At 45.5% G+C, this 19,547-nt stretch overlaps 1 protein-coding gene and 1 pseudogene across 1 annotated transcript; one reads left to right on the top strand and one right to left on the bottom strand.

Annotated features, from left to right (window-relative positions):
* The first annotated feature begins 1,966 nt into the window (after positions 1–1,966).
* On the top strand, positions 1,967–5,315 carry LOC127334420 (beta-1,3-galactosyltransferase 7-like). The gene is made up of 8 exons (XM_071822684.1): positions 1,967–2,160; positions 2,833–2,896; positions 3,694–3,766; positions 3,865–3,985; positions 4,086–4,173; positions 4,261–4,386; positions 4,471–4,580; positions 4,690–5,315. The coding sequence occupies exons 1-8, from the start codon at positions 1,992–1,994 to the stop codon at positions 4,836–4,838; spliced, it is 900 nt and encodes a 299-aa protein (XP_071678785.1). The 5' UTR covers positions 1,967–1,991; the 3' UTR covers positions 4,839–5,315.
* Positions 5,316–16,724: 11,409 nt separating this feature from the next.
* LOC139832506 (uncharacterized) lies at positions 16,725–18,916 on the bottom strand (annotated as a pseudogene).
* Positions 18,917–19,547: the final 631 nt, after the last annotated feature.

The raw sequence follows: 19,547 nt of genomic DNA, 5'->3' as shown, positions 1-19,547 counted from the left end.
ATAGCATGTTGGGTGAACAAATTACAGTTGGGTAATTGACAAATAAAGAAGGCATAACAATGCACATACATATATCATGATGAGTACTATGAGATTTAATCAGGGCACTACGACAAAGTACATAGACCGCTATCCAGCATGCATCTATGTCTAAAAAGTCCACTTTCAGGTTATCATCCGAACCCCTTCCGGTATTAAGTTGCAAACAACAGACAATTGCATTAAGTATGGTGCGTAATGTAATCAACACAAATATGCTTAGACAAAGCATTGATGTTTTATCCCTAGTGGCAACAGCACATCCACAACCTTAGAACTTTCTTTCACTGTCCCAGATTCAATGGAGGCATGAACCCACTATCGAGCATAAATACTCCCTCTTGGAGTTACAAGTATCAACTTGGCCAGAGCCTCTACTAGCAACGGAGAGCATGCAAGAACATAAACAACATATATGATAGATTGATAATCAACTTGACATAGTATTCAATATTCATCGGATCCCAACAAACACAACATGTAGCATTACAAATAGATGATCTTGATCATGATAGGCAGCTCACAAGATCTAACATGATAGCACAATGAGGAGAAGACAACCATCTAGCTACTGCTATGGACCCATAGTCCAGGGGTGAACTACTCACACATCGATCCGGAGGCGATCATGGCGATGAAGAGACCTCCGGGAGATGATTCCCCTCTCCGGCAGGGTGCCGGAGGCGATCTCCTGAATCCCCCGAGATGGGATTGGCGGTGGCGGCGTCTCTGGAAGGTTTTCCGTATCGTGGCTCTCGGTACTGGGGGTTTCGTGACGAAGGCTTTAAGTAGGCGGAAGGGTAGGTTTAGGGGCGACGCGAGGGCCCCACACTCCAGGGCCGCGCGGCCAAGGCCTAGGCCGCGCCGCCCTGTTGTGTCGGCGCCTCGTCGCCCCACTTCGTTTCCCTTTCGGTCTTCTGGAAGCTTCGTGGAAAAATAAGACCCTGAGCGTTGATTTCGTCCAATTCCGAGAATATTTCCTTTGTAGGATTTCTGAAACCAAAAACAGCAGAAAACAGCAACTGGCTCTTCGGCATCTCGTCAATAGGTTAGTGCCGGAAAATGCATAATAATGACATATAATGTGTATAAAACATGTGAGTATCATCATAAAAGTAGCATGGAACATAAGAAATTATGGATACGTTTGAGACGTATCAGGGGTTGAATAGGAGCTACCAAATTTTTAGCTTTTACAACTTTTTATGTTGGTTGCGGAGACGTAAAGGTGATTGCGGAATAGTAAAGGTGAGCCTATATTTTCCACATTAGCGCCTGCCTTTTTGTCTTACATTCCTCTTTTACAATTCCAAATTTCTAGGGTTTATGCTATATTTTCCATATAGTTAATGATGACTAATTCGTCTTTCCGAATAGACATTAGCGCCTGCCATTTTTGTTTTATGTTGGTCAGTTGGATGAAGGGAATAGTTATTGTGAAAGTTGGTTGGTTGAGTTGCTCTCCTGAAAGTTCAGGGGCTGAAATAGATAGCACAGAGGGCAACAAACGTTTCAGTTCTTGATCTCAAAGTCCAAGGGACTTGAGATGCTTCTTCTTGGTTGCTCTTTGCTATATCTTGACGAACCATTTCGGGTGCTTTTACAGCTTCTGGACAAGCACCAGATACCAGTAACCACATCATGCAACTCGTGTCAGAGGATTGCAACACAAAGAGGGTGGGTCTCCAAGTTCAGTTAATTCGCATGATCTCACCATCAATTTGTACATTGCTTTTGGATTCAACACTACACTTTGATTGCAGAAGCATGGGGTAGACAAGGATATAATGGGAGAGGTAACCAGGACCCACGAAGCCATACAATAAGTTCGTTTGATCCCATCTAGTGTTAAATCAAAGAATTCAACTGCGTCCAGACTAGTTTCATCTGAATATTCTGCTGGGCCTGTTTGTGGTCTTAGATTGTTGGATAAGTCAATCTCAACACTGCAGATGGAGCTTGCAGCCAAGCGAAGCACGTTGGAACTGGTCCGCAAAGGTGTGCCAGTAACTTCAGAAACTAGCCAACGAAGGAAAAAGGCATTTGTGGTTGTTGGAGTTAACACTGCAGTCACTAGCCGCAAGCGTCGTGATTCAGTCCGGGAGACATGGATGCCACAAGGTTGGCAACTCTTTGTTGTTAATTTAGATGAATAAGAGCATGTTTGTGCTTACTGAATTTGGATGTTGATGAGCTAATTCGCATATTGTGGTTGTATTTCGTACCACAAGCCATTTATTTGCAGTTAGCAGCATCACAGTCACCATGTTTTCCTATCACGGCATGATTGAATAGATCTATTGGACTGATTTTCGGAATATGCCCCTGATGCAGTACATGGCACTGACAAACATATAATCATAATAACTTAACTGCAATGAAACGGCAAGCTGCTGGCCTTGTAACTTTTATCCACTGCGATCATAGAGAAGTAGAAGCTGGTGAGCAATGGTGGTAGCTTATGGGGTTAGTGTAGAGGTCTATTATCTATGCTTGTCCAAAAAAATTTAGGATTTGGTACACGACACTTATTTAATAACCTGTGTATCTTGTTATTTAGCCGTATGATTACTTCGTAAGATAACTTGCTGTTTTTTTCTTGTAGCAAATGCTGTTCATTAAGTAGGTGTGAACTCTATATATGTATATTGTTCTTTGCGTTTTTTTTTTTGTAATGTCAGCCATAACCATTATAATAACCTCCAGCTTGATGTTTGTTACATTTTTATTGAGTTCCAAATGTTAGCACAGTCCACTATTTTTGTTTTAATAAAGCTCTTTTACTGCACTTAGGTGAAAAGTTGCTACAGCTTGAAGAACAGAAGGGAATAGTTATCCGCTTCACTATAGGGCATAGGTAATCAGTTGTTTCTTGTTACCGCCAGATCATTTGTACTGTTTAATCATTTCTGGTCTTCCAATTTTTTCTGCCTAGAGCCTGTTTTGACACTTGGATGCATTTTGTTTTCTATTTTAGAATGAATCAAGTTCTGTTAACATTTCTACAGTCTCGTAGATAATGTGTGTGTTGAAAACTCTACACAAGTTGGTGTTGCTATCTTGCTGACATATTATAGAACATATTAGTATTCCTGCAGGGTGCAGGCATCCAGAAATAAGTTATAAACAACAATTGTCACGAATTTTTGCACTTAAGACTTGCAAAAAACTCTTACCAAATTGCGATTTGTCCATTTGCCAGCCGAGCACCTTGACTGTTTGAGTTGCAATGGCTAACCAGTGACACAGCCCTGATTTAATTCAACGCCCTCTTTCACACAGTTACTGTGGACTAGCAGCAGGGAGTCACATAGGGGATCCGGAGTCCTTTAGGTAATAGTGGTGTATTAGAAAATCTATGATTGAAGGAGTCTAATCCGTTAGGAGTTCGTACCATATTAGGAAAGGTCATGTATCTATCTTTGAGGCAAGCGAAAAAGAATAAGTCTATTCTCTCTCAAATATTATCTCATCTAGTTCATGCTGTCGGCTGTCTTGAGTATAGTAATTATCCTGCTGTGGGTCAAGGTTCACAATAATGGGTGTTAGCTTGTTCATCCATGTTGTTCTTCCTTTCTGTTTGAAAATTAGTAGTTCCTAAGCTAAAAAAAAAGTAGTTCCTTACAAATGTGAACTGTTTTGGTGATTGTGCAGTGCTACATCCAATAGTATATTGGACAAATCAATAGATGCAGAAGATGCGCAGCATCACGACTTTCTTAGACTGGTAAGGGTCTACTCTTCAACTATGTTGTGACATTCAATCATACTTTTTTTTTGCATTGGCACTGACCATGTTCCTCTTGATGTTGATTTGTCATCCAGGACCATGTTGAAGGGTATCATGAACTCTCCGCAAAGACAAAAATCTTCTTCTCCACAGCAGTGGGCATTTGGGATGCTGACTTCTACGTCAAGGTCGATGATGACGTGCATGTGAACTTAGGTGCATTTTATTTCTTTGATGTTATAGCCTTCTTTTAGAGAAAATCCCCAACCCAGTTCTATTTATCACCTTATCAGTATGTTGCACATGGTAAAAACAGGAATGCTTGCCACTACCCTTGTTCGGCATAAATCGAAACCAAGAACTTACATTGGCTGCATGAAGTCAGGTCCAGTTCTTGCTGACACGTAATGCTAACTGAACTTGCTTGAAGTTAAATGTTAGCTTGACGTACAAACTATAAATTTCTTGCTGAACCTGCTCTTGTCATATAGGAACTTGAAGTACCATGAACCTGAGTCCTGGAAATTTGGGGAGGATGGAAACAAGTACTTTCGCCATGCTACGGGACAAATATATGACATCTCAAAAGACCTTGCGACCTATATCTCAATAAATCAGTATCTTTTGTCGATGGTCATATTGTAAAATAATCCCCTGGATACAAATGAAGTAAATCTAATGATGCCTATGATCTTTGGCAGGCCTATTTTACACAAGTATGCAAATGAAGATGTATCACTTGGGTCCTGGTTTATTGGTTTAGAGGTTAATCATATAGATGAAAGGAACATGTGTTGTGGAACTCCACCAGGTCTGTCTCCTCACCGCTGAACAGCCCTTATCATACACTTCTCTAACTTCTCTTACCCTTATCATGCACTTCTCTGACCTGTCCTAATTGTGCATCAACACTTCTGCAGATTGTGAGTGGAAAGGGCAAGCTGGCAATGTTTGTGTCGCGTCTTTTGATTGGAGCTGTAGCGGCATATGCAAGTCTGTCGAGAGGCTCAAGGATGTACATGCCCGATGCGGTGAAGGAGATTCTTCTGTTTGGAGTGCTCTCATCTAGCGAACACTCTCCCTGGACGTAAATATGTAGCATGCTCGGTACACCTTGACGATCGTGCCTCGATAGCTGCAACCGAAATTGCACAATACTGGACCTAGCTGATGGACTCGAGCTCTGGTAATTGAAATTCAGCTTGAGGCAACACGTGTAGCGTAGATGATACTTGTTGGGTTGCTGAGAGGTTTTAGTAGATGTGAATTGCTTTATGTAACCACCAGTTACCCCAGTAGTGTTAGAAGAGAGACCAAAGTAGGGTTGGGGGATGAGGTTTTCCATCTTACAGGTAGTAGGGCTGAGTTTCTCATCTGCTCTGCAACAAATTAGAGATCATGTGCTGTAGAAAAACATCTAATGCAAATTTTGATCAATTTTTTTGCAACTTCCTTTGGTTATTTTTCGCAGAAACACCAAGTGTTCGTTTGAAACGGCTTAAATATGTTCGTATTCCTATATGAAATTTGTAAATATGCTAAATCCACATATGCCCCTGCAAAGTTTTTCTGTTTTCATACATAAATTCTTTGTTAGTCTCATTTTTGGATGATTCCTAACATTTTCTGAACTTCACGTTTTCTTTGTTCTTTGGAAGTCCGCGCTCGACCCAAGCTTTGGTCAAGACGCATTCGTCTTTATCTGGCTTGGGGGAAGTGGAGTCCACCATGAAGCTCCAATTTGGAGATATCATACCCTCGCTCTGGAGGTCTCTGAGCTCCGACTCCTTGATCTCGCAAGGCCACCATTGCCCTTTCTCACCCTCTCGGCTCCGGGCCTTGGAAGCCTTCTTCATCTCCGCCTCCTGCACCTTAGCTGCCATCCTAGCTTGGCCTTCAAGTTCCTCTTGGATCTCTTGGAGAGTTGGGATCCGGCTTAATGCGTTGCTGGAAGAGCCGGAGAATGGTTGAGCTAACTTGGTGTCGAAAATATATGGTGGCAGGAATGCTATAGGTTCCGGACAGCTTGGTTCTACTGAGCTGGGTTCGGGACTATTCGGAGAACTACCAGTACATTTTGGTGAGCTAGGTGACATACTTTCGGCTGCACCCATGTGGTAAGCTAAGTAAGTCGGAGCTAGCCTAAACTTATACTACTTCTTCTTCTACAAGTCCGGCGAACGTATCGTTAATGGCGCGGCGGGCCTTCGTCGTGCCGACGATGGAGAGGTTGTTGGACGGAGCGCGTTGGACTCCGCTTGACCAGAAATCGGCGGCGAATCGGATTTCCCGATCAACCGTGATGATCTTGGCTCGAGGGTGACCTTGGAACGGCAGCGATCGAAGCTTCCCGTGACGGAGCTCGTCCGAGCCCACCGTGCTGGCATGCCATTCCAAATTCTTAGGGTTTATGCTATATTTTTCACGTTGGCTAATTCATCCTTCTAAATAGACATTACCACTTGGCATTTTTGTTTTATATTTCTAATTTTTTACAAACTCTCGAAGGGGTCTTCTCGGTGCATTGGGTGATTTCGTTGTAGCATGTGGATCCGACTAATGACGGGTTTTGTCACTTCATTGCAGCGTTGCCTGGCACATTGCCGTTGGGTTTCTGAAACTTGAGGCAATTGAAGTATTTGGACCCCCGTGGCAACGATAAGTTGGATGACATATTTGCACAGTTGCAACACCCAATTCATGTCGATTTCAGTTGCAATCATTTGAAATAATCTGATGTTAGGTGTTTGAGAGTGATCCAACGCCATTGATCTACATTCTAGAGGTGAAAATGCCATATTTGTACATTTACAACGCCCAATTTATGTTGATATCAGCTGCAATCGATTTCAGTTGCAATCATTTGAAATAATCTGATGTCAGGTGTTTGAGAGTGATCCAACACCATTGATCTACATTCTAGAGGTGAAAATGCCATATTTGTACATTTACAACGCCCAATTTATGTTGATATCAGCTGCAATCAGTTGAAATAATCTAGTCAGGTATTTGAGAGTGATCCAACGCCATTTTCCCACATCCTTGAGGTGTTCGATACAAGTTACAATGCGCTTAGTAGCAGTGTCCTATCGTGTAACTTCATGATTTCGCTCAAGGTGTTGCGACTGCTGAACAATAATTTGTAGGGACCTCATTGATGGATTGTCTGCAGGGATGGTGTGGCGGAAGAGACATGATCCGTGACTTTTGGATGATCCATGACTTTTGGACACGGATAGCTTTGGTTTGTTGGTACGTGTGGCTCCACCGCAATGACACCGTCTTTGAGGGAGCAACTCCTTCACCTGCGTTGGTGTTTAGTAAAATCTTTGTTGAGATAGAGTGGTGGAGAGTAGCCAACCTATTTAGGACTAGTGTAGCATTAGTGAATAGGTGGAGGGAGTTATAATCTCTGTTGCACTTTTCTCTTGGAGATGGACTTCTTCAGTGAATGTGGTGATGCTAACAAATATTGTTCGTTCAGATATTGTCAGAGGGAGTTACAATGTTGTTCGTTCAGATATTTACCAAACTGGTGAGAAGGTTGAAATAAATAAGATGCACACTATCTTTCAGCCTGTGACCCAGCGCTAAAAAGTGCACATGTGAGAAAAGAAGACCTCCGAGCCCATCGTGACCCACCTCCGATAACTGCACACGGACGAAAAAAATGAACCACTATGAGGGCACAGTCGTAAAAAAAACGCAATTGCAACCCTCGTGCTGGCATGCGCTAGACATTAGTGCCTGGATTTTTGTTTCACATTTCTCTTTTACAATTCCAAATTTCTAGGGTTTATGCTATATTTTCTACATAGTTAACGATGACATTAGCGCCTTGCATTTTTGGTTTATATTTCCTTTTTTTTACAAAATCCGGAAGGGATCTGACTAATGACGGGTTCTATTACTTCATTGCAGCGTTTGGTGGCACATTGCCGTTGGGTTTCTGAAACTTGAGGAAATTGAAGTATTAGGACCCGTGGCAACGGTTTTGTCGGTAAGTTGGATGACATATTTGCATAGCTGCAGCGCCCAATTCATGTTCTTCCCTGTGCATTGGGTGACTTTGTTGCAAAATCTGCATCTGTCTAATGAGGAAAATTGAAGTATTTGGACCCCCCCCTCTCGCAACGGTTTTTTTTTTTTGAAACGGAGGCAAAAGCTTTGCCTCATTCTATTAATTAAGAAGAAGGTGCCCAATTTTTAGGAGAAAATCGGGCGAAAACCAACAACACACCCTTAGCACCCTTGCCAACCTGGCTACTCACACGAAGCACACACGCCATCGAGAAGAAAGACCATCATTGAGGATGTCATGGAGCGTCATCATCGTCACTCCTCCACGAGCCAGCGATTCCGACTTCACCTTAGACAACCGCCACCGAGACCCTCGCCGCAAACGACATCGGAACCCAAGTGAGCCTATGCCAAACAGTCGACCCACAAGCACGTCGAGGAGGAGGCAGCTCCGACTTCAACCGTGATCTTCATAGGAGAAAGTTGCACGCCTTGCACCGACGCAAGCACCAATAAAGTGGCATCGTTGCCACAAGTCGCCTCGCAGCTCCGACTTCACAATCACGGCAGGGGTGACGAAGGACATGCCGCAACTCCGATCCGCTCACCATTGTCATCGTCGCCACGCAACCCACGACGCCAACACCATCCATCTTCCACGGGTCCCTCCGACTTAAGCAGCTCCAAATCGATGCCCTCAAGAGGGAAGACGACACAAGAGCGCCGCCCATCGACCGATCACAGTGGATCTAGGGATTTCCCTGGAGCATACCCAGACAGGAAGCCACAACGTCACCAGGGCGATGCCTTCAAGAAGGGAGCGGCGCCTGAAGCCGCCGCCATCGCCGGTCTCGGCCAGCTGCCGGCCGGCCAGCAACCGAGACAAGGCGTTAGCCCGGGACTTGTCGCGCCATCCTGCATCGTGCCCAAGATCGGACCACCTTCTTCCACCTTGCCCAGCAACACCCCGCCGCTGCCCGGGGCCGCCGCCCCCGACCCCTGCCAGCACCTAGCCGCTGTACCAATGCAGCAGCACCACGGCCAAGGCCCTCCGCGCCAGCCATCCGCGACGCCCAGGCCACCCGCGCCTGGAGCCGGCCTGCAGGGCCCAGATCCGGCCCGGCCACGCCCCGCCACCCCCAGCGCCGCCGCCCCCGCACGGCGTCGCGCCACCATCTTCCCCAGCACCGGCCGCCAGCAGCCACGCAAGGCCCGACCAGCCACTGCCCGACCGGCCCAGGCCAAGCCCAGATCGGGCTCGCCGCGCCGCCGCCAGCAGCCACGCACCAGACCGCCGCAGACACCCTCCACCGCGACCACCGGCTCCGCCGGCCGGTGCGCCGCAACCTCCCGCCACGCCCCGAGCTTCATCCCGCCGCCGCAGCTTCCCCAAACTGCGAGCGAGCCCCTCCGCCGGCCGGAGAAAACAGGTCCTGCCGCCGCCGGCTCCGCGCGGGCTTTGCCCGGCGGAGACCACCGGCGACGGCAGGGAAGGAGCTGGTGGAGGGAGAGGGATTGTTGGTAAGTTGGATGATATATTTGCACAGCTGCAGCTCCCAATTCATGTTGATTTTAGTTGCAATCAGTTGAAATAATCTGCTGTGAGGTGTTTGAGAGTGATCCAACACCATTGTTCCTCATTCTGGAGGTGTTCGATGCAAGTTACAATACACTCAGTGGCAATGCCCATCGTTTAACTTCATGTTTGCTTCAAGGTGTTGCGTCTGGAAAACAACAATTTCTCCGGTCCATTTCAGAAGCATTCTTTCGGAGACCTCAGTGGTGCAGATTCCTACTTCACTTAAGTATCACATCTTTCAAACCATTCTGCTCAGATAAAGATCAAATATCCACTTTTTCTCATTTCACGACAGCCAATTCTTTTAAGAGACAGTTTGGCCGTATGAAGGGTTGCATTGTTTCTCTGCAATGATGGGCATATCTATTTATTATTATTATCATTATTATTATTATTTACTAGGTTTGATAATCAATCATGCATATTTGTCTTACAACATTTCTTTAGTTTTAGCCACAGGAAAGATCTCTGGTCAATTGTGTGGATTATTGTCGTGACAATCAAGATAATCATATACCTTTGGTGCAGCCGGCCAGATACTCAAGGAATCTGTAGGTAGTTTGCTAGAGCTCCTGGAAAGCCTTCTATAAGAATATGTTTCCTTTTCAAACTCTGTTTTTTTAACTTATCAAGTCGTGCTCCTATGCTAGCATTGCTCTATTGAATAACTGACAGGACTATTGATCTGTCTGATAATCGTCTTATGAACGTTTTTTTTGTCTGTGGTTAGTAAAAATGCTTTTTAGATGCATAGTTGGCTCTATATCAGATCATCCCTGTAAGTTATTGCTATTTACCTCAGTACAGAACTCTTTTATTTTCTTAAATGTGTTACGAATTTATTCTCGATTGTCCATCATATTTTCTTTTTTCTTGACTCATGCTGGTGATAGTTGAATGCTTCAAATTTTATAGAGGCCATTACACAAGTCTGATTTCTGATGATTTTGCTAGAGCAGATACAACAAGGAGAGTTGTTCAAGGTAAATCAAAACTTTAAAGATACCCTGTTGGGTAGTTTGTGAAATGCTTATTTGTTCGTCCTCCAGAAAGAGTAGTACAATGAGCAATATTTAAGATAGTAAGCTAACCATCTATAGGATGATGTAATTAATATAATCTGACATTGCCATATTAATCTATTTGTGGTCAGCTTTCATATAAGATAAAGATCATCTTATATATTTACCAATTACATAACTGAAATTTTAACTGAGGCTACACCTATTACACAACTGAATGCCCCTTTCTGAATACCACTTACTGCCATGTTTTGCTCATGCACTATTGAGTGTCATATAAACAAGGAAAAAAATAGCTGGCTATTTGATTTAGCTGCTGCCTCCAGAAGCTATAGAAGCTGTACCGGTATAATAGTGGCAGCTAAAACATTTAGCGGTTTTTCTAAAAAAATCATTATATGGCATAGAAACAGGGAATTTTAGCATACATCATGGAAAATAATAATTTTCTTGGTCTTCAGGACCATTACATTGCTTATTATAATCTGCTACAGACCTGATAAAGATACGCCAATTCAATGATTTCTATCTACAATCCTTTTTTCTGAACAAATGGCATGTGGATGGAATGGAATAAGCGGGCTGCTTCTGTTCCATGTATTTTCGCGAAAACGCAAAAAGCTTTACATTACAAGCCTAAGAAAAGGCCGAACACTCACAGTACACACCCAACACTCAAAACAAGACTACGACAAAAGGCCGAAATCTGTCGAGTGCTCCTCCAAGACGTTGCAGAGTGAGCTCCTCCGCAAGACAGAACCCTTGCCGATGAAAGTCGCAATGCTTGTGCATCGTCGAAATTACCAAGAGCCAGCCAGCCGCAGCCAGTGCGTACCACCTGAATCACGCGAGCCCACCACGGCTCAGCTGGGAGCATTGCTGCTCCAGCCTCGGCCCAAATCCAAGGAACGTCGTCGGCGCAGCGGCTAGCTCCCGACAACCTCGACAGACGTGCAAGCGTGCAGTCTTCAGCAGCCCGCCAACAAACACAGAGGCCAGCCACCACTGCTCATCTAGAGGCATGCTCGCGCTGTTCGAGGAAGATCCTTGTCGCGCAAGCCACCGCGATACCACTTGAGCGGCCGGCGCGGTACCTGCATCGCAAGGCACCTCCCACGTTGTCAGCGCTGAGATCCACGAGTAAGAACTACGGCCTGAACTCAAGTTCCCAAGACGACGCCTCCAAGGAGGGCATGACGTCAAAGACGCCGTCGTCGCCCGATTTGGCAAGCCAAATCTGAGGTTTTCACCCTAGGCAAGGAAGGTGCCGAAACTCCTCAATGACACCACAGAGGAAACGGCGCCCTAGGCGTCGCCGTCACCGGCCCCGAATGGCAGGGCTTTCGCCCAGAGCATGGTACCTCACCACTGCAGGCACTGTCCATTCTCCGCGCTGACCGCTAGCCTTGGCAGTGCAACCCACCGGCAACACATCCAGTGCGCCAGGTCGGGGGTAGCCATGCCCACAAAGGGACAAGCCGGCTAAGAGGGGCACCACTGAGCCGCGAGCGGTGCAGGTGCCACCATGGGATGGGTCGCTGCGGGTCTGCACACAACCACCTTAGAGAGCATCGCCGCCCACCTAGCCCCGTCCAACTTGTCGCCAACGCCGCACAGACGCCATGAGCCGCCACGTCAAGATGGCGTTGGGTTCCGCTCAACCCAGCCAGAGCAGAAGCACCATGCGCTCGGAGCCGAGGAGGACGGACAAGGAGGAGATGCCTGACCGCACCCATGCGGGGGAGGGCAGAACGGCTGGGGCCCACCAAACCCAGATCGGGCCCGAAGGGCCCAGAGCGCGCCGCCATGGCGCCATCTCCGGTCGCCCAACACCGCTTGCCGCCAGCGCCGTTGCCGTCATCCCCAATGACGTCGCCAACATCCCCAGCGCCGTCGCCATCGCTGGCCATCCGAGAAACCACCTGGGCCGCACCGCCCGCCACCGGACTTGGTGGCCGCCCGAGAGCAGCCGCCACCTCCAGCACGGGGACGCCGCCACACCACGAAGTCGCCACGCCGCTGCCGAGGCAGCCGCGCCGCCGCACCCCTCGTCAAGCGCGCCACCCTCACCGGCCCCGTCAGCCCGCGCCAAGTCCTCCGTGCGACGGGGAGAGGAGTCCCCGCTGCCGCCAGCGCCCGGGCTTTGCCCAGCGACGCCCTCCGGCGGCGGCGAGGAGAGGGAGGGGGCCTGGGTAGGTGGCGGCTAGGGTTCCCTCCCGTCGCCCACGGGAGCGACGAGGGGGAACGGGGAACCGCAAGTCTCGTTTCTTACGACTGCAGCTCAACCCAATAAGTCTTGTTTCTTACGACATGCTCGCTTCTGTTCCATATAGGAGTATAGAACAGAGAGGAAAAGGACAGAGATGCAAGCTCCGATGTAGCAGTTCTAGTGTCCGAATGGAACAAGCAAGCTTCCATATACAAATCAATTATGGAGTTCTAGTGTCTGGAAACTGGAACAATTCACCAAGGAACAAGGAGTAAAGGACAAAGGAGTAGAAATAATCCATCTTGGGTTTCAGGATGTGACATCACGGTGTTGTTGGTCATCTCAATTCAGCACATGTCTCCCTGGCCACCGGTCGTCGTGGCCTCGGTGCAGCAGCTGTGGAGCACAGCCGGCTTGGTTCTAGCATCTGGGGATGGTGTCAGCTGCATCTCGTTTCAATTCCTCGCTGGTCAAGTGGAGACGAGAGGAATGGCTAGGGTTACGGCTGGGAGCAATCGACTATGCAACGGGGGCGTGATTTTGGGCCGACGCAAACATGCATTGGGCTTAAAATTCTAGCCTAGGGCGGCAATCTTTTTAGGAGCACTATAGCTCCTCTTGTGGCTACACTGTTTAGCGGTAATTAGCGGCGCTTTAGCGGACGTAGATCATAGCGGCAGAAACGGGCTTATCATCATGGGAGGCTGTCCCAGCAGCTATTGCACAGCTATTATTTTCCTTACATATAACTGAATGTTTCCTTGCATTGCAGGTACAAAATCTTCCTTTGCATTTATGTCATATATCATTTTTACTAAATATCAACATAGTTAATGGCCTCTTTTATTCTAGCAGCACATAGGTTTAAGAACGGTGAATTGTTTGCATTATTTCCAGGTGCTGACTTGATGCAGTGGAAGATGGAAGGATCGGAGTTCAGGAGAACGGATAATTCATTCAGAAGCTGCGTAAAAAAACTTTGATTCAATAAGAGATGGTAATTTGTACAGGGTAAGTGACTCCCAATTTGCGGCCACCCTTATTCATGTAGTAGTAGTTTTCATGACATTTGAGAAAGTTTGAAACGTTTCATGTTTATTTCAAATATTAAATGGGAGCTTGCAGGATTAACAAAGAAATAAAGAAAAGTTGCATTAACTTCGTGCATAGTCTTCAAAGTTTGTAAAAGTGTCTGAAATTGTTAAATTGAGCATACAAAATGGCAGGTAAGCGGTTACGAATAACGGTGGTGAAAGACAACAGAGCTAACAGTATAGGCATAGTCGATTTTATTAGGCAGAAAGTTGCAGTATAAGAAGCGAGAGGTGCAAAATAAAACACACGAATATGCATAGACGGATAGACCAATCATGGACATTTAGATACACTTTTCAGAAATCAGAACAAATCATAGGTGTTTAGATACACTTTTTACATAAGGCACCACACACAAAGAAAAGAAATGATCAATCACCTGTCAACGACCGGCCAAAGACATGTAAAGAGGTGATGCAACAGTTCAACTTACCACAACAGACAGTAACACAAACAAAACACATTTGGACCAGTCACGACAGGCTAACGACATGTAAAAAGATGGTGCAACGGTTCTAGTGCGGTGGTGCCCAAGTTGTTAGGAGCCAAGGCAAGTGAATTGGGCAGGGTAACAGGGTGCACTAGGCTAGTTTAGAGCGAAGTCCAACCATCCTTAAGGTAAGCTACGGAGTCCAACAAGGACCACCAAATATGCCAAAACAACCAGATGCAAAGTGAGTATTTTCCTTTGTCAAAAAGGGGCCAAGATCAAATTGGGTGACAAATAGATAATCAACCTAAGAAATAATGGAGAACTACGAATAATTAAATTTTTTTTCCAAATATTGTTTCTATTCAGTACCCAAAACTACGGTACCATGTTTATTATTGCCCAAAACATGATATATTGATGGACGTTGCTACACGGTGCTCAGGCACTGTATAGTCTTAGACGGTGCCCCATCTTAAAATAGAAAGAAACAGTTGTGTCTGCCCACATGTTACTAAAAAGGGAAGTTTGGTCCCCACCCCGCCCCACGTTTTCTCCTCTGTTATGCATGCCAGAGCGAGACCCCGACTGGTCCAAGAAAAAAAAAAACAGGCCCTGCTCACGCACATGCAAATTAATCACGCACATGCAATTGAACGAGAAAAAAAACACCCTCTACACTATTCCGACCCTTGTAATTTAGACGCAAAATTTCATCTACTCCGTAGTTTTTCCAAAAAAAAAACATCCTTAGTAAAAAACAGCTTATAACACTTATTTTGTGATCTAATTGAGGATGTAAAAAATGCAAATATGGATGTAAAAGATTATAAGAAGTACATCCAAAGTCACAAATATTGGGACCACAGAAATATTAGTGATTTACAACTTGATGTATTCAAAGTTCTGGATGTAGAAAATGATTAAAATTACATCCAAAGTCACAAATACTGGGATCACAAATATATTAGTGATTTACACCTTGATCTACTAAAAATTCTAGATGTAGAAAATGATAAAAATTACATCCAAAGTAGAGAGAAATTAATATTGTTACATCCATCTACTGATCTGAAAGTGAACAATTTAAGACGCAAAAATTACTCCAAAAACTACATAGATTGAAATAATATACATCTACCGATCTGGAAATAAGAAAAATTAAGAGGCAAAAGTTAGTGTGCAAAAAATACATCTAGTGGACATAGTTTAGATCCTTCTATTGATCTGGAAGTAAAAAACCACATCACCAATATGCAATAGAGTAGATCAAGTGGTAATTATAAGTAGCAGCGCATGAACAGCGGCAAGAAAATACAAGAGAGGAAGAGGACGCCACATACACACAGGAGAGGAAAAGGTAGCCTGCTGGCCTGCTTGCGTGCACGGGCATGGCTGTAGCGCTGCTGTTCTCGATCGGGAGCCAGCGCAAGGCGGGGACAATGGGCGCCATGGCGCGCGCTGGGAAAAACAAAGTGTGGCGCGGCGTTGCGGCCCTTGCATCCTCCCCCAGATCGAGGAGCTCCAGCTTGCCGCCGAGATGTGGAAGAGTATGATGGCGCTCCAGTGGCATGGGCAGACGGGGTTGAGCACGGCGGGATGCTGGGATGTCAGATCTCGACGCGGAGTTCGAGTCTTCGAGATCGAGCTTCAACTCTTCCTCCTCCCCGCCGTTGTTTTCCTACTCTTCCGCAACAGCTATAGGCGGCTCGCCGGGGCGGAGGTCAACGACATATGGGCGACCATGGCGCCATTGCGCGAGGGACAAAACTCGCGGGAGGTTGGGGAAGGGAAGTGGAGAGTTGGCGGAAGAAGGCGGAGGGCAAGACCGCCGCGAGCAGGAATTTCCGGCGGGGTGGCGCGGAGGCTTGACGAACATGAGGTCGCCGGAGAAGGGAGTGACGGCGAGGGCGCTCGGGGTCTCCGGCAATTCGTGGGTGGGGAAGGTCGCGGGGATAAGGGTTGCGTGGATGAGAGGAGAGCCACGTGCAGGTTGATTGGTACGCTTTTTTCCAGACCCCTAGATCCGGATCTGACGCAGGAGAGACGGGAGCACCGCCTAAGACCAGAGCGTGCCCAGGCAAAGAATAGAATTTGGGTATATTGATAGTATAACTCTTTCTCATATATATATTTTTTTCTAGAGCAGAGGTACATCTCAAACAACAAAATAATTAGTTTAATGCTTTGGTAGAAAGGTTCATTCATTCATGTGGCGGAGCTGCGTGTAAGCTTTGGGGTGCAAAAACTTTCATATTATAGATATTTCGTTATTGGCCTTTTGGTGTAGGAAGTATGATCCCACACTTAGGGCCTGTTTGGAGTGGCTGGCTGTGGCTGGCTGTGGGTGCTGTGCAGAAAAGCTGCTGTCTAGTAGAAGCTGCTTTTCTGAGTGGAAGTCTTTGGCAAACCAGCTGGCTGTCTGGCTGTAAACTGTTGAATTGTCTGAAACACCCTTACATTAATGAAAAGGTGTACTGTCGCTGCTTCACGTGTAATAAATAGAATATGCATCTAAAATTCAAGTCGCCATACAATTGTCATTACATAACCATTAGGAATATATTTGTCCAAAATACATTTCCACTACATTATACTAGCTAATTCCTCCGTTGTCTAGAAATGAACAACGTGTTGGCAATGTCGTCACGTGTTCCGTTCATGCCTCTTGTGTGTAGTTCACCCGACACATGATCACTAGGCAAGGTAATTATTTGCCTCTGGGCCTTGGGCATGTAATCCTCATCAGCATCACATCGATCAAACTGTTTATCACGCAAGTTGGAGTCTCTAATGAAATTGTGAAGCACACAACAAGCAATGATAATTTTTTTCTGTGTAACCAAGTCGAAATGAGGGATGCCTTTCAAAATGCGCCACTTATTCTTCAAGATCCCAAAGATGCGCTCGATGCAATTTCGCAACGATGAGTGGGCATGGTTGAAAATTTCTTCCTTCTTCGTTGGTGGCCCTTCTCGACGGAAATCAGGAATATGGTATGTGTTGTTTTTGTAAGGAGCTAGAAATCCCTTTCTGTTTGGATAACCAGAATCAACAAGATAGTATGTACCTACACACAGGAGAACAAATTTAAGAAATCTGAAAACAATAATGCATAGAAACAAGTGTGCATAATGAAAATTAGAGTACTACCATCAGGAGGGGTTGGGAACTGAAGTGGATACTTCTCCATGCTGTGTTGCAGAATGCGGTTATCATGTACCGAACCTGGCCATCCAGCAACCACAAATGTGAATCTGAGATCGAAGTCACATATCGCTAACAGATTTTGTGATGTGTACCCATGTCTTCCTGTGTGGTTGACCTCTTCATCTTTTGCAACTTCAACAGGGATGTGTGAGCCATCAATGGCACCAATGGCATCTTTGAAATGAGGATAAAAACGTGCATCTTGAAGTCTTGGATGCACATCCTTGAAAGTTCTATCCACTGGTTTTATATTATCTTTACCCAGTTTGTACAAACAATTCAACATCATATGGAACTTTCTATGAACTGTTTCAAGAGACCGACTGAAATGGTTCTGGACTTGGCTAAATGATTGAGGTGCTCCAACAGTCCATAGAAACATCCCTAGACATTCAACAGATCCCATGTATCTAGTTTAAATTAACCCATAGTTGGTAACTAAGAGGTTGTGCAGTTTGTGAAACACATCAGGATACATTCTAAACATTTTGTAGCACCTTTTTCTATCAGCAAGTTGTTCATGCACCCATTCATTCCCAGTTTGTTGTGGAATCCGCTGAGGTGCCTTGTTCAAATATTTATCTGAATAGAGATTACCAAGGTAGCCCAACACAGCCATGTCATGCGCCACCCCAAGGAGGTGTCGAATCCTTTCTTCATCACTTCCATTGTCGCCACCACCATCCATCCTACAAATTTCATATAAGATCATGTCAAATTTTTGGACATGGCATAGCTAAATAAAGGCAACAATTGTCAGGTGATAACAAACAACACATATAATGGTTAATGGAAGGTAGCACAAAGCATACATATGGTTCACAAAGCTTACATATGGTTCACAAATATAATAGTACAAGGTTCTAGAATGATCACAAATAGTTTCAGCAAATAAATAGTACAAGTTATGGTTCTAGAATGATCACAAGTGATGGTTCTACTTGTTCATCTCATTGTGCATCCTTTGAAGATAGTCAAGCCTCCCCTCAGATGTCTCAAATGCCGCCAACAACTCTCTATGCTCCCTTTTCACTGCTAGCTTACTAGCTGTGAACATGAGGTCAATGCCTTCTTTGATTCCACACTCTCGAACCATAGATAGAAACTCCTTCATTGTTGGGACAGAGTCACCCATGCCGCTTGAACCTCCAGCATCCCCCCTTCCAAATGAAACAAGGCTAGTCAAGGCTGTTTTGTAGTCCCTGTAAAAGGGGCTCTCTTTCTCCTTCTCTCCACCACCAAACTTGAGGCGCTTCACGAAGTTTGGTGTTTTTTTGGACGCATCATCGTCATCATCCACTGGAATTGCAGCTTCCTTGTCCGCTCCCGTTTCCTCTTCCCCCGGGATGGCCGAAGATTCTCCGGTTACATGAGCCTTATTAAACATGACATCAAGTTGTGTCAAGTTAGCGGGTGGTCCATATCTGAACTTGACATGCTCAGGACGATACTACAAATAGAGTACAACAAATAAATTAGGGAACTATTATCATCGAATCACAATAGACAAGAAGATAACACATAACATGAATATATAACTTACTAGTAGGTGAGTCTGCCACCAATCATTATCTGCATCCATAGTCTTTGTTTCCGGATCCCAACCTAGGCCGGTTGCATTTAGCAACTCCATCCAACCGGTGTATTCTTTTTTTAGAGAATCCCATTTGTTCTTAAATTGCTTCTTTGTTAACCTTTTTCCCGTTTTCTCGGCAAATTTATCCTCAAGATTCTTGTACCCCTTCCTACTCAAACAACCTCCATCCCTATTGTTTGCATTCACTTCCTCCATAAAAATGTCGCAAAAAAAACGAAGGTAGTGTGCATCCCAAATTGCCTTCTCCATGGAAACGGGGGACACAAGCTATAACACACAAATAACTACAGAATTACTATACGAAATAGTTATACAATCACAATGTGGTATAAGCAAGCAAGAAGAAACACATAAAAATAATGTACTGGCATCAATTCATACTCATTCACAATGTGCTATAAGCAAGCAAGAAGAAACTTGATCTATACAGCAGCAATATGGGCAGTCAATTCATACTCATTCACAGTCCAAATCAATTCAGAAATTGAAAACAACAAACAATTGAACAAATGGGCGGGGGGGGGGGGGGCTGGGTGTGCTCACCTGCGGCGGGACTGTGGGGTGGTGGAGGGGACGGCGGTCCTGGACCGGGAGGCGATGGGGAGGACGGCGCGGT

This window comes from Lolium perenne, chromosome 6, assembly GCF_019359855.2.
Source record: "Lolium perenne isolate Kyuss_39 chromosome 6, Kyuss_2.0, whole genome shotgun sequence".
In the NCBI taxonomy this organism is placed as follows: Eukaryota; Viridiplantae; Streptophyta; class Magnoliopsida; order Poales; family Poaceae; genus Lolium; species Lolium perenne.
This window is presented reverse-complemented; position numbering and strand designations above follow the sequence as displayed.

Coding starts and splice junctions, on each gene's coding strand:
- LOC127334420 (XM_071822684.1), top strand. CDS start 1,992: ATGGAGCTTGCAGCCAAGCGAAGCACGTTGGAACTGGTCCGCAAAGGT. Junction 3,767..3,864: donor ATCACGACTTTCTTAGACTG/GTAAGGGTCTAC, acceptor TTTGTCATCCAG/GACCATGTTGAAGGGTATCA. Junction 3,986..4,085: donor TGACGTGCATGTGAACTTAG/GTGCATTTTATT, acceptor TGGTAAAAACAG/GAATGCTTGCCACTACCCTT.